This window comes from Saccoglossus kowalevskii, chromosome 18, assembly GCF_978046115.1.
Source record: "Saccoglossus kowalevskii chromosome 18, keSacKowa6.1, whole genome shotgun sequence".
In the NCBI taxonomy this organism is placed as follows: Eukaryota; Metazoa; Hemichordata; class Enteropneusta; family Harrimaniidae; genus Saccoglossus; species Saccoglossus kowalevskii.
The window spans coordinates 24,383,816-24,399,410 of NC_140658.1; the positions used below are offsets into that span (position 1 = coordinate 24,383,816).

At 36.3% G+C, this 15,595-nt stretch overlaps 1 protein-coding gene across 1 annotated transcript; it reads left to right on the forward strand.

Moving 5' to 3' along the window:
* The first annotated feature begins 11,594 nt into the window (after positions 1 to 11,594).
* LOC146731967 (uncharacterized) lies at positions 11,595 to 14,407 on the forward strand. The gene is made up of 5 exons (XM_085493121.1): positions 11,595 to 11,687; positions 12,171 to 12,286; positions 13,379 to 13,574; positions 13,842 to 13,918; positions 14,067 to 14,407. The coding sequence occupies exons 1-5, from the start codon at positions 11,595 to 11,597 to the stop codon at positions 14,125 to 14,127; spliced, it is 543 nt and encodes a 180-aa protein (XP_085349247.1). The 3' UTR covers positions 14,128 to 14,407.
* Positions 14,408 to 15,595: the final 1,188 nt, after the last annotated feature.

Genomic DNA, 15,595 nt, shown 5'->3' on the forward strand with positions numbered 1-15,595 from the left:
TGGGAAGGCCCATAGATGCACAACACTGATCATCTGCTCCTGGGACTTTACATTTCGACTTTCTGCACTTGCATGAAGTCAGTTCGAGAATGCTCTGTTAAGCTAGTTCCATATTCATCCAGTTTATTCCAAGCCCTTCGTTAACCAGCTTCCAGCTTGACCAACTGGTGAAGGAACATTCAACTGGCTTTCTAAGCACGTCTCTAAATAGCGGTTTGATAATTGGCTCTCTGGATATGTTTCATGAGGGCATCTTTGTTTGGGGGCATGATGTCTTCTTGCTTAGTAGTCATGGAAAACAGAGCATATCTTGCTTCATTCACCAAAATGATTTTGGTCATTCCGTACAACTTACAAACAAATTCCTCCAGAGTAGTAATCAAGTCATCTGTAAGTGTGAATGATTTTCCAAGCTCCTGCAAAGCCTTGATAAACTTTGGAGTCTTGGACATCAGTGAGAAAGGTTTGGTCTTTCCCCGTCCATAGACAGCACTCACGGAATCATTACCCATAAATCTGTGGAGGCCTACGGTTGCATTGCTGATGTCATCTCCTAGATGATGCTGTATCGCCTTCAAGTCAATTGTCCACTCCTTATCTTGCTTTTCAGTGTGAAAATACAACGTGGAACCGTCAAGTTGGGCAGACACGGCAATGCTGATGATGAATACATCTGTATCTGGGCTCTTTATGATGATATCATTCATACCCATGTTGCTGATGTACTTTGCATGCAACATCATTATTGTGTCAGCCTCTTCTTGAGTAGTGTACAGCTCTGGAATTGCTTCACTGACAGTGGTACCTCTACAACACGATAACTTGTGGCATTGTTTAGAATGAGTGAGGTATACATCAACTCCGTTGAATTCAGCTTAATCCGCTGGGACCCTCTTACAGCACGCTTTTTGTCTTTCTGCACCTTTTATGCTGACAGATGGATATGTGTCAGTAACAAAGTGGACAACATTAGATTTGGTGCTTCTGGCAAGGCACACTGCATCCTTCAGAATTTGCTTGGCAAACTCTTCTATGGTAGCAGGCACCTTACTTGCCATCCATCAATGACCCATACAGACTCTTGTGGTGGATACAAGGTTGGGGGTGACTCTAGTGAACTTTTAGATTCCACTTGGTGAAGAAGGGTAGCCTTGTTGCTCTTGACTAAACATCCATCTTGTTTACAAATGGCTGGAGGGTACGGGCTTAATGAGTAACTTAGCATCTTTCGTTGATCAACTTTATGCACACGACCGATGATAATAAGCCTTGCTAGTAACTCACGGGCATTCTTCAGTACCACTTCTTTCCCTTTCATGTTGAATTTTGGCTTGTTGGAACTGGCAAAAGTCTTAAGCTTCATCTTGTTAATTGTCTTGTTAAGATCAGTATTTCCTTGTAGTCTGGTTTTGGCAAAGTTGATGAATGCTTCATCCCACTTATGTCCTGCTACTAGGAGATCTGTGCGCACACTGACTTGTGCAACAATTCCTTAAGAGAGGTGTACAAGATCATCAGCATCTGTCTCTCGATCTACCACAAAGTGATTTGTCATGTTGTTGATGGTACTCATGATGTTGGCTACATCTTGCTGGTCCCTTGTCATCCTGCTTTTTGTTAGATCTTCTCTTTTTGAGCACTTCTTGCTTTTACCAGCCATCTCTTCACATTGACTTGTGATGAGGGCTCTTTCGTGGTGACCTCTGACCCAACGTTTGGTAGCTCCTGGATTGTTTGAAAATCCCTTTACTCCTCCTCTTGCCTTTGTGTCCCTGTTCACTGTCTGTTCAATGCTCATGTCGCATGCCACCTGTGCGAGTCCTAATCGTGTTGGCGTTGGACTCCAAAGTAACCCTTCATCACCTCATCATGAATGTAATGATGGGTGGTAGGAAGTTGGGTCATCTCAATCCAATAAACTGGCAGGTAGCGTACATAATTTGTCCTGTCATATGCAAACATCCACGGAAGCAGGGCTCTGATCGAAGCCAGATGGAGTGGCCAATTCCCTTCTCGAGTGGCACGTAAGAACAGGAGAACATTTTCTACCATGTCAAGATATGGAGACCACAAGTTGAATGTAGCGTCCTTCTTTCCTTTTTCAATGAAATTCTCATACTCATTGATCAATGCTTGGAACATCTCTCCTTGAATTTTGTTGGTGAACTCACTTGGAAATGACTGTTGTAGAGATGACACCACTTCCCTGTACTGGTGTTGCTTCTCTTCTTCAAAGGTACACATGAAGCTCTGCCAGTGCAAGCGATGAAGTGCTTCAGCCATTAGTTTGTGACATCTCATACTTCTATTGTAGTTGTAACCATTCATAACACCAGTGACCGAACCTGTAGCTACTACACCTGCTTCAATAAGCATGTCTTGCAACCCTGCATCCTGAAATAGCTTTCCAATACAAGCAAGAGCTGTCATTGTCGTGTGGAAAGACCCGAGACGAATGACTATCTTCTCCTGAAATGTTGGTTCTTGCCAGCGAATCGTTCGTGCTTTGCAATAAATGGCCTGGTCAACCACTATCACAATGGCTGGAAGTTCCAACTGATGTGCTATCTCCAGACTTCGGTGTAGTACTGTGTGGACAGTGTTAAAATCTGTCGGGCTGGTATCTATCACTGGCAAGTATGCTATTGTTCCCTTATGAGGGACATTGGATGAAAGCAGTTGATTAAATCCTGTCCATGATGGCAGCAGCCGTTCCTGTGAGGATTTAGCAACATAGAAGGCTGCATCCTTTTCTTTGTTAGAATGGAGAATATAATTGTACTGACTCATCTCAAGTGGCACAGAACCAGCAAATGTCTCTGGTGATGATTTCCTCTGGCCATTGAATCTCACCAGTGCTGCAGCAGGAGTAGGCAAATATCTTTCTCTTGTCCTCTTCTTACTCTGGATGGGTAAAGCATGAGGTGTTTTGGCAGGAACATTGTCGTGTTGTACAGCTATTCCATTTGTGTTGTGGGTTAACGCTGTTTAAAACTGTGCTCCATCGTTTCTCTGTGAAAGGCTTTAGATTTTCGATTACGCCAGAACAATGAACAAAACACCTACGATGAGGCGAACTTTCCGAGACGGAAATGATGGTTTCACGTTCACTGTGTTGAGATATGCGACAACAACACTGAAGCCGCGCCGAATGATACAATGTTTCTGATTGGCTGCTGCCCGGTAATCTGTAATTTGGGCGGTTGGATAGGCCAATCGAGTGCGCCGATCGTTAGCGACATAAGAAGCAGACGATTTTTGGAAAAAAGCAATGGCTTTTTCATTAAAATACTAAATAATGCCCCACTTCCCAGTCTGGGAACTGCAATAATTATAACAGAAGTAAATCTCCATTTCTAAATACATTTCATGTAGTCACACGATGCAGAGAACAAGACGAGCTTAAAAATCATCTCACCCCATAGTCTATAATTCATTATTTAGCAGAATGCACAGTATGCGAGTTTCTTCTTCACAGAAGCAAAAATAATGTTATAATGGATGCTATCTTAGTATAAAATGGTGCATGTCAGTTTGATTGACATGCGTCATTCCAGTCTGAATAAACATAACATCATTAAATCATATGCACAAGTATCAACTTGCAATGCCCCTTTACCGACTAGACATTTGATCATACGACCTTGAATAATAATCACGTTGGAAGATCTTGTTTCTCTTTGATTGAATTCGTGTACACACACGGTTATGAAAAAATTTTGGTGATTAGAGAAGGATACTAAGATTTGCTCACATGTATGAATTAATTAGATACATAATTAGACAACCATAACAATACCCGCTTATTGTAGATACGCGAGTTTAAGTAACGCTACTTTGACCAATGCAAAATATGTTCCGAGTCATTTTTCAGGAACATTTGTCCGGTTCAGTTCCTCCTTCCTCTGCAGGTGTTATGAGGGCTTGACCATAGGTCGTGTATTCACCGACTAATGTATAATAGATTAGCTGTTGAAAATCAATAATGATCAATAATGGGCATCATCTTATTATCACGTATTCCCAATATTTGTAAAATGCCAAGCCCATCTATTTTTGAATTGGCCTTCAGCAATTGACATTGTAAAACGCAATGTTGATAATGTTAAAGCACAAAGCAAACCATAAAGCCTAATCTACTTGATGGTCTTGTTATATTAAATTCCATTGCTATTTTCTGCAGTAATGCATATTACTCCATGTAATGTTTTTATTGGCATTCATAGGTGCCCCGTAATAGCCAATCAGCATGTATTATGGCTGCTCTCACTATGGCAACAGACAAACATTTTTTTTAAATGCACGTGTCTGTATCAAGAAAACATATTCAGGCTGGGGCACAATGGTCGAATGCGCGCAGACTTTACGCAACTGATGATCCTACGTTGTTTCATATAAAGTGCGAATTTGAGGTGAGTAGTATTAAAATAAAATTGATTACATTACTGTGTATCTAACACCAACATTGTCTATGTGTCTATTCCAGGTTTGGAATTGTAGCATTGTTCGGGGTTTAATCGGGGCTAAAATATATGAGTACAAAGATTGCTGAAACGTATTTGTTCCCATAAATCGCCTGGCGTTTTATATTTCCCATTTATGTTGTTTGGAGTACATTTATCTTACTGAAACTATAAATATTGTTGGACATGTTCGGTAGCGCAAATGCAAGAGACGATAAGTTTAACATTAAATTTTCCGATTGTTATACAATTTGTACAGTCTATTTGCTGCTGCTAGCGTGCGAATGTTGAGTGACCCCATTTGCGTTGAAATATTAGCCGATACCCAAGCTCAGGTGTCGATTGTGATCTAAATTGCCCACCTGACACATGTATAAAATACAATTTGTCGCAACACCAATCTCCGGCTTTTCTCGGTCGAGTAAAAAGTCGATCTAAAATTCCTGGTAGTTCATCTGATAAACATATCGGGGTTAATACAGCATTCGCGATTTACAATCTAGATAAAGACAATAATGAAAATACACATACGTCACACAGAACAATGATAATAAATGATGATAAAGTCCATGCCTTACTAACATAAATCCCCATCCTTACTGAGGCGTTGATGTAGTTATAATTTGTTTACAATATTCGAGACAATATCGGCATACAGTAGCCTTCCTGAAATCAAATTCAGGTTCTTAGTCATCTGTCAGACCAGTAATTTACAAATCTGTCATCCGCGCACAATGTCGCATCCGTCAACTCATCTACAAGTAAACAATAAATAAATATTAAACATTACAATATTCTCGTTTATATTTATGTAGATTAACCACGTTGCTATGACTATAACACAAAAAGAAATTGTTTTCTAGAATCAATAGAAGCAACAGCATGATGAAAGGTAGTAAAGTATCACCGGATGACGATAATAACGAACCGGAAGAAGAAAGACAAAACGAAACAAAGATACAGTCAGGTAAATACATAATAAATATATAAATCTCTACCATTAACGATGTTGTAAATCATTTCTTATGTTGAGTAATGTCGCACATTGAATTCAACTCCCATTAGATGACAAGTTTTAAAAGTTGAAAAGTAAGGTCAACTTTAAAAAAAATATATAATTTTTTAAATCAAATAGTAAGAAGCATTATAACACATGTTGAATGTACTTATTTATGAAACCCATTCAATTACACCGATACTGGCAATAGTAAACATTGCTGACCTCGTTGACTGCCAGTACCAGTCTGCTTTCACCAATACAGGTAATTTATTAATAAGTAATAAATGGCAAATACATTATTCTGATATCATACTAACTAAAATATTTCGAAATGTATGCATATCGTCTCTGAGAAAAGGTTTTTGAAATGTATGCATTACATTTGTGAGTCAACACAACGCATATAGAAGATGGTTGTGGATTTGTTAAACATGCAACCAATGATTTGTTTTCATTTACAAATGAAACAAATCGACGGATTTTCTATTTTGTTCATTAATACCATTTAAATTCGCATTCAGTATCATTTATTAATGCAATACATAAATAACTCTACAAGAAATTGTATAGAACGGTGGATTAAAATTGCGAAAGGCATCACTGCATGCGCCGTTTTAGTTTCATGCACAATTGTCATTTGAAATATTGATAGATTTTGATTTTCATTCACGGGCAGATGTCAATGGACGCAAAATGTGTATGAAATTTCATTTTGTTTTTACTACAACGAGTAATTTTAAAATGTCACGTCGTAGATAATCGCCTGATTTTAACAGTTTTCTATGTACATAGCATTCCATATAGATAAGGAACCAGATTCACTCCATCGGGCAGCATATAATGGTGAATATGACAACATAATTACACTGTTGAAAACAGAAAAAATCGATGCGCAAGATAAACATGGTCGAACACCATTGATGCTTGCAGCCATTAAAAGTAGGTGGATCTGTATAATAGTTATCTCTAGGGGTGGGTAAGTGATTGGCATGGATACTTCAATATCGTGACCAGCAGGGATAAGCTAATTGATTTCTTCGTTTTGATTTGTTTTGGCTTTGAGTTGGTGCATTTTATGTAGATATAAATTGTATTTCTTGTACCCAGTTGCAATAAAAAAATAAACTCGCATAACGAGAATTTTTTTTGCAACTACTCTTTTTTTTATTTCACAGATCACACCAAGGTTTGCAGGCTGCTGCTAGACAACGGGGCCAACGTAGACATAATTGATGAAAACAATGAGTCATGTATTACTTTTATGTTAAATGCGAATATGGTACACATGGTAAGCTATTTGTGTCTTTAAGTTTCCTTTAGATTTATCTTATAGTGATGCCCAATCTTAAGTCAATTTAAATTTGTACATTAACACTAATTACTCGAATACTAACACACGACAGCGTAACTTTATAGAAATAAATATTAGTCATGTGCAGCCGACATTGTGCTCCTTAGATATTTATCAGTTATTGTGTTTGACAAATTGTAAACAGTGTCTAAAACTATATGTTATTGTCGTATTAAATCTTGCTTCACACGCACTGATTACAAATAATTAAGTGGCAGCGTAGTCAAATGTCAAATGCCAATGAAAGCAAATTTCCAATATTTGTTTTGAAACTGGTAAGGACTATATATATATATCGTTATGCGTGGCGATAGATACGTTATTTTCAGTTTTTTTACCGTTGTAATTTACCGTGATGAAATGTTATGTACGTAGGCAAAACGTGCATTGAACAAGCTGCATGTGAAGGATTCTGATAAACGTTGTCAGAAATATCAGCTAGATATATTGGAACCGGAAAGGAAAAATAAGAAAGGTGAGTGATAATTTTTAGTTACATACTAAAAAAAAACATTTCAATATATTCTCTATAACATCTCTGTGTTTTGTTACTTTATTTTAGTATTTATTTTTAGGGTGTAATTTTTCATTGATAATGCGTCTTATAGTCCTGGTTTTAGCATATCGAAGGAATAATAATACAATCTATGAAAATCTATTTATCTATTAAGTTCAAAACATAGAATGGGTCCCAACTTTGTGACTAAATTTTAAGTGATTCAATTCACCCAAACTATATCATTTTCTATTGGAATACCTATTCAGTATTGTGAATGTATAGAGGTTTAGTTTGGCGAGTGGGTGGACTAAAAGGTAACGTGGCTAAACCATTCGTTGTTTCGTAATTTGTAAGTAGCTATCAAGTAGCTATATTTTAAATGAAATTTTGTACTCCACTACTGTATGTGTACGAATCAGTGTTGATTGGTTTATTAAGTTATGTTGGATGTTGGTGTTATTAACAATCTAAATATTTTCGATTTCGTTTCAGGTTATGCACGAAGCCCGGTATGAAATATTTGAGTTATTAGTTTCGACTTATACATTTGATAATAACTTGATCATTATTTACCACATACTAGTGTACAATGGTACAACCTAATCAATAGCTCATTTTCTACTAATCTATGTTTTGTATCGCGGTACCAGGCTTTGTTATTATATGTTATTATATAATAGACTGTGATATTACATGTCATATTTCTTTTTTTGCAGCTGCAAGTTATTGTTGATAATAATCTCTTTGAACTCATCGATCATCCCGTTATAAAACAAATTAGTAAACGGAAGTGGAAAAAGTTTGCCTGGTAATTCTTTACTGTGTTTTCACCATGTTCTCACTACGGCGTTCTCCAAATTCTCCGTGGAAGACGCTAGGCTGTCATTTATATAATATCTCCTCAAATTACCATCACATTCTTACGATGGCGTTCCCCAGATGTATGCATGGCAGAAGTTCGGTACGACGACAGAGTTCCCAGCAATTTCTTTCAGGATAATAAGAGGTTATTAGAATACCTTAAAGGTTGAACGAAGAGAGTACATCGGGAGTATCTACCGACGCGCATCTTTTCCCTCAAAAATACATTATGAGAATGCAAAAAGTTTAGAACAGAACAAGCGAACTTCTTTTTATGGAGTCCAGTCAAACCCTGGTGGTAGCCATGTTTGTTTTTATTATTAGAGGACGCTTACGCGTGTATTCATTTCATATTTGGAATTCGCATTTCCTTATCTGGCAGGATGAAAATACCCCGTAAAATTACAGCACGCTGTAACTTATGGCGTTACGGTGACAGATGTATAATAATAAATGAATTTGAATTGTGAATCATCAAAATAACTAGTGTTTTATTGTTTCTTTTAGGAGGGAAGCAATAAAAGATTTAATCTTCAACATAATATTTGCTATGTTGTGGTGGAATTTAGCAATGATAAAACCTCATGCTCGTGGATGTTATGAATTTCCGTTCGATTTGTTGCGTGTGTTACTATGGGTAAGAAACGCATAATTCTTTTTGTAATTCGAAGATGGCGCATTCGATGAAAGTCATTGGCATCACTACCAGATCAGATAAATATGTTATCTTAACAATCTATTGTAACTCTATTCTCAGGCGATTGCTATTGGATGCACAATTTGGTTCATTATCAAGGAATGTCATGAATATAAGAGATCCAATAAAAGAGTGGAGGTGATGTTATGAATTTGTAATTTGTTTATTCAGATTTAACAATAAATAATTTCTCATTGAAACCGGATTGAAACGACACAGGGTACTTTATTATTGCTAAACTTAATAACTGTTTCTTGTTCGGTTATTTAGCTAATCGCACAAGCATACACACATTAAATTGACCTAAACGTGTTTCAAATACGTGCTAACAAAAATGTTACTTACGTTAGAGTGACCCTCAGAGGGTAGTGTATCACTGAATCATGACTACATTTTTTTAACATGCCATTCTTTTCTATGAATTACCTTGTTTATTTGTTGAAACGCAATATAAACGATTAGAGTTGGCTCTATACACTTAATATTTTTTTGAATCTGTATGTTACTTTGTTCATAACACTTTGTATTGTTAGACCGCTATACCAGTATTAAAAGCGCATATTTCAGTGTGAAAGTAACTATAGTATAACAGCGTACCATCATTGGATTGACACGACTAATGAATACATTCATTTCGTGATAATATGTGTTTTCTTCAAATATACATCGCAGAATTTGGCTGTATTGCTAAAGCGTATACATAAGAGTCTTGATATGTATGAAAAACAAGAAACTTTTAAACCAGAACCAAGTATCAAGAATAGGTTCCCGCCATACTTTTATGATTATTGGTAAGTTGGTCATCTATTGAAAGATTATACAAAAAACACGATTGATGATATCTTACTGTCACAGCAGTACACATTTTTTAACATTTAATTTTTTTAATGTTTAACTAAATCACCGAAATATTCGATCATCGCAAACGTTAGCCATTGGACTAACATTGGACTGTTTACAATGGCTAGTTACATTTGCCGTGTCGCAAGTTCAAATCCCGTTTGTTGCATGTGTACAAGTTCGTAGTGTGCCTGTAATTATATTGTTTTCACCAATGTATTCGTCTCTGCTGGTTGTTATTTAATCTGACTCGAACAATGTCAGTGCGTTATAGAGTAAGAAGTACGCGTCTGCTTTTATTACGAGGCGTAATTGCCTGATGTTACTCCGCATCTCACTGCCTGTTTATATTATAGTAATGTTTCTGTGATTGATGTTATTGTGGTTGAACCAGAGTCATGCTATTCTCATTACTAAAAATAACATTTTTGTGTAATGTACCTAAACGCTAAACTGCATGCCATGACAAATTATAACTGTAGTGAGTTATAAGTTTGTAAATAGTATATGGCAGAATAACATAATTAATTTACCGTGTACCAAACAGTTGACAAGGATCACCAGAGTGCGATATACAAACGTGTTTCACGATAGAATATATTTCCATGTGTCACATACAACTAATTACCGAATTCTACTATATACAAATGAACAATTATTCAACATATTGTTTTCAGGAATTACTTCGATTGGTTTGTGTATTTTCTCCTGATGGTGGTAGTTTTAACTCATTTGGTAGATATTGGCATTGCATCAGATGAACTATGTCACCCACAGCACAATGACACGAATGAAGATGAAGATGACGCCGACCACTGGGAAAATGAAAGCGTGGCAGGGAAGATGCATTTGGGATGGTTTGCATTCACAATTCTTTTTGTTTGGTTTCGATTATTCAAGCCAATCAGACCTTTCACACCCTTGGGTAAGATTTAAACTAAATAACTCGACTCAGTTATTCTCTTCATATCATATCGACAATGATGAGTTCAAGAATATACAAAACACGTGGTACTAATATAACATGTTATGCATTACTTTACCATTCTGGATACAATCATGAATAACATCGACGCTACAATACGCCATTCCATTATTCACATCATCTTATATCGCCTTCTTAATATCAAACTGACGTTAATGGCTGAAGGCAAATACGTTCCAATTGACAACTGCATGTGACTGCATTGTCGTAATGTATGAGTGACTATGTCAATCTTGACTAGGACAATAATGAAAGAAAATGATCCCATACTTTTCGAAACACCAAATATCTCTTTTCAGACGGAAGCCTAATTCGCTCACATTCACGTGTCTAATACAAAAAGGGCACACACTTGTCCAAATTTTGATATTAGGAATGATACGATTCAATCTAAAACTTTCAAATATTGACAATACTATTTGTTTCACCACTGGTTATAACTGTCTGCTACAATAATATTAATATACTATTTTTATTCAAGGTCCTTTCATCGCTGTAATCTATGGTATTATCATAGATATTATTAAATTTATAGGGCTTGCCTTAGTGTTTTTTTTACCGTATAGTAAGTCGCTTATTAATATTTCATCCTACCTAAATATTAAATAGAAAATGGATATTATTTTGAATCAACGATGTGTTTGGTAACGCAGAATAAATGGGATGGGCGCGTCTAAGACACTTTCGTTTGAGGAAATAACGTTGGGGTACTTGAACTGGTTTTCAAATCATGAATCTTTTTTGTGTCTTTGAGTGTCGGAAACGTAATAGTTTATCTACTTTTTGTTTGATGAAACATTCAAACTGTAGAATATCCATATTTTGTAGTGAGTTTTAATTATCTAATCGCAATAATAATAATGTTGCTTTTTATACCTTCTCAGCGTGCTCATTTTGGATGATATTTGGGGGTACTGAATTTTACGAGTCAGTTAGTGCAACTATATTCACTCTGTTCCGCATGGCACTAGTGGATGACTATAATTATAGGGTGAGTTTTTTAAAATCCAACTCGAATTCATTAATTTAATTTTGGAATTTTCATAATACCATGACTTGTGTATGTCTGCAACAAATGACTTAACATCGGAAACTTGGTACTGAATTTATGTTGATATATACATCGTCTATTATATTAATAATTATCATAATAGTCGATATAAATAGGAACATCAATTAAGTCTTTTTTGTGACCTTGCACGGCATTCAAGAAAAAACTCTCGCAGTATTTGTCATTCAAAATCTCTGAATATATTTCGATTTTGAACAGTATCTTTTGAGAATTAAATTTAGAATGTCAATATCAAAGATGAGTTGTATTAGCAAACAACATCATTCACCATCATTTTGAACAGAGACAAGTTTACTATATGCGGCAGATGCATACCTTCTGAAAATCAATCGATCGTCGCCACGTTTACACATGATACTATATCTCCTCGCCCATTAATATAAAATCAATGTCCCACTACAGGAATTGCGGGATATACATCGTGTTATGGCAGATCTTTTGGTTGGGACCTATCTGGCTATAGCAGCTATAATATACCTGAATCTGCTCATTGCCATGTTGTCTTACAGGTTTTCCAGGTAAGATACGTCAGAAAGGAAGAGTAGTTTACTAATTTGTACACTTTAGTGGCATAATCTCTATGAAAATTGAAATGACTGAGTTGGTCAACTTTAGCCAAACCTTTCCTAATAATTTTGTTTTGGAATTAGTCTTCTACGAAATATTAACCATGGTGGTGACATGAATTAACGAGGAATAGTTTAACCGTGACCCGTGCTTTCCTTTTGGATTTACGATCGCATGCTATGTGGAAAAGATGCACCGATGCTAAACTTACTGAGCTAGTTAGTTGTCTATCTTTGACCACAAGAAAACTTACAACGAAATGTATTACGATTTCTTAATTAGCATGCTAGCTTTACACTTTAAAAATACATGCAAGTGGAGAAGATACATCTATATTCACCGAGCCTGCTATCTGAGCGTTACGCGCCGTGATGACGTTAAGCGTAATACTAGTCTCAAAGAAACCAGGGGTGTTTAAGATGTTCCTTGAGAATGGTATCTGAGAGACCATCACTTCACATCTAACACGCAGAAAGATCGTCTTTGCCTCTTCTGACTTCGGAAGTCGTTTACGCATTGATACTTTGTTGTTTTGGTGGAAAAAGCGTTATACAACTACTGAATAAATTAACCAAACCAAACAGCCTCTCTCTGGTCCACCACAGCCTCTGAAATGTTACTTCCTTTAATTAAAAAAATGAATTTCCCTCTACCTTAGCTGAGATTAGTATTAGAATGCAAGGTATTATATAAAACACAATTAATACGTAGATATACACTACTGAAGTGTCGTTAATCCTGTTACTTTTATCATGTCACATTTCTGAGTGTTTGCCATACCAACAAAATATGGTTAAATTACTTGATATTGACGCATTTGTATCGGAAAGACAACAGACGTGCTGTTAACAATAAAATGGCGTTATGTTCACTGTTTGTGTCATCAATTTGATTAAGATTTCATTGCACTGCTTGTAAATTGGCTGATGACGATCAGCTGCTACGATGTAATGAACTGATAAAGGTATATCCGATATATGTTCTACTTGATTACTACAATTAATTCCTCCAATTGTAACATATATTATAACATTTGTTCACAGCATATATGACAAAGCTAGTTCAAATGCAATGATGCAAAGATCGAAGATTATTCTAATCATGGAGGACAACTTATCTGACGAAAAACGAGAGGAATTCAGCAAAGATATTCGTGAATACGAAAATCCCTATGCAGACGAATATAGCGTCGACGAGGAAGAGAGAGAAGATGTAATAGAGGTTACATTCAAAGAAAAGGTATGGTGAAATTGGAAAGATATTTAAATATTTTTTACCAACAACCTTTAAAATATATTCAAAAATATGTCAGAGAGTGTGCTCATTTATTCTTTTCCTGGTATAGCTATATTGAATGGATACCACAACAGTTAATGACTGGAACGACCAATAGTAACTGGAAAACCAATTCTAGAACACACCTTACAGATTGGGTAAGCACCGTTTATGCTATATCAAAATTATATTCTCGGTTATATACTAAAGACACGATATTTCTCTTTCAAGGGGAGAAAGAAGACACTCTATTTTCTGGACTTGAATGACTTGAAAAATAAATTGAAACGAACAGTCAAGTGTACATGGTGGGTATAGAACAGCTATTATTATACATGGAATTGTAGTATTTAGATTATACTAAATTTGTTTGCTGTGAACAAATGATCATAACAATATAAAGGCAAAAAAAACATCTGGTTATCATATCAATAATTATACGATATTTCTCTCAAGTGAAAACCACGATGCTGAATCTTCTGGAACATCGGACGATGAGAATCAAATATCTAGTTGAAAAGTATAATAGAACATCTGCACGAAAGAGAAGCTGGTGAAAAGACCTTTCCGGGAATCTAATTTTCCACGTACATCGAGGGTTATTACGTCTATAACAATTCTAATCAATTTGGCGTCTAAAAATAGCAATAGTGTTTTCGTGTATGTTTGAAAAGTAATGTTTTACTGTATGAATACTCACATATTTGTCAGAATAAACAAGTGAGCTATATCAATTCTGAACATTGTAAAAAAATACTTAAATGTTTAAATAAATGTGATGTTTAATACTCAAGTTAGACATTGTTTCTTTCTTGTAAAATTACAGTTGTTTTGCAATAGAGCTTTTCGATAATTATACATAGCTCAATCATATGATCGATTCCGCCCATGTCGTTGACATTGCTATTTGCTGTTGCCGTCTGTTAATAAGTATTTTATTTGGATTTGGTATTAATTAACTACCACACATGTAATCTCACTTGTCAATTGAAGAAGCATTATGTGTACGCCGACCTCTACTATGTCAACGTCAAGTTATCGTTTTATGTCCAAAGGTATAGGTCGATGTATTTAATAACATTTTACCTGAACTAATCACCTGTCTTCAGTAGTTGTAATTTGATTATAATAAAGCTATTTAACTATATGTTATACGAGGTGTAAGTTCAAATCGTTACACCCACATATTGTTAGAACAAGTGAAGTATCTCAGTAAATGTTAGTCAATGTGTGTATTTGGCGTTTGGCACAGGAATAGCAAATATGTGATATGCACTTATAATTACCCATTCATATGCAAGAAAAGTTGGCCAGTTAGGAAGCCGGTGTCCTTTAGGTACATCGATATTCATGTTAAATACGAGCCGTGTTCAATAAGTAATGCCCCTGACCCATTTCACATAGCAGGAGATTAATAAAACTAGGCACAGTTATTAGTCATTCTCTACATAGGAACCCCCCAGTGTTATTCATTTCTCCCATTGTTTAATGCAGCTCTGGACACCGTTTTTGTAGAACACCCCCAGGTTGGTCCTCCAACCATGTCAGAAGTCAAGGCTGCATCATCTGGGAAACGCTTTCCTTTCAAAGATGAAAGTCAGCGGGTGAAAGGTCAGGAAAGTAGGAAGAATGGGGGTGGATTTCATAGCCTCACGCCCATGCTTCTGATCTGGTGACATGCGAATTGTGAACCGGAGTGTTGTCCTGAAGGAGGAGGATACCTTTGCTGATCTTGCCCCGCCTCTTGATTTTGATAGCTTCTCTTAATTTTATCAAAAGTGAAATGTAAGAGGCTCCTGTAATTGTAGTACCCTTTGCCAAGAAATCTGTCATCACTACACTGTCCTGGTCCTAGAAGACTGTGAGCATGTCCTTGCCCACGGAGGGCTGCACCCTTGCCTACTTTGGAAATGGTAATTCCAAGTGCGTCCACCGCATTGACTGGGCTTTGATCTCATAGTGATGGACCCAAGTTTCATCCTGTG

Excerpts from the sequence above, each read along its gene's own strand:
- LOC146731967 (XM_085493121.1), top strand. The coding sequence starts at position 11,595 with ATGATATTTGGGGGTACTGAATTTTACGAGTCAGTTAGTGCAACTATA. Across the intron at positions 12,287-13,378 it reads TTGTCTTACAGGTTTTCCAG|CATATATGACAAAGCTAGTT; the intron begins GTAAGATACGTC and ends ATTTGTTCACAG. Across the intron at positions 13,575-13,841 it reads AGGTTACATTCAAAGAAAAG|GGGAGAAAGAAGACACTCTA; the intron begins GTATGGTGAAAT and ends TTCTCTTTCAAG.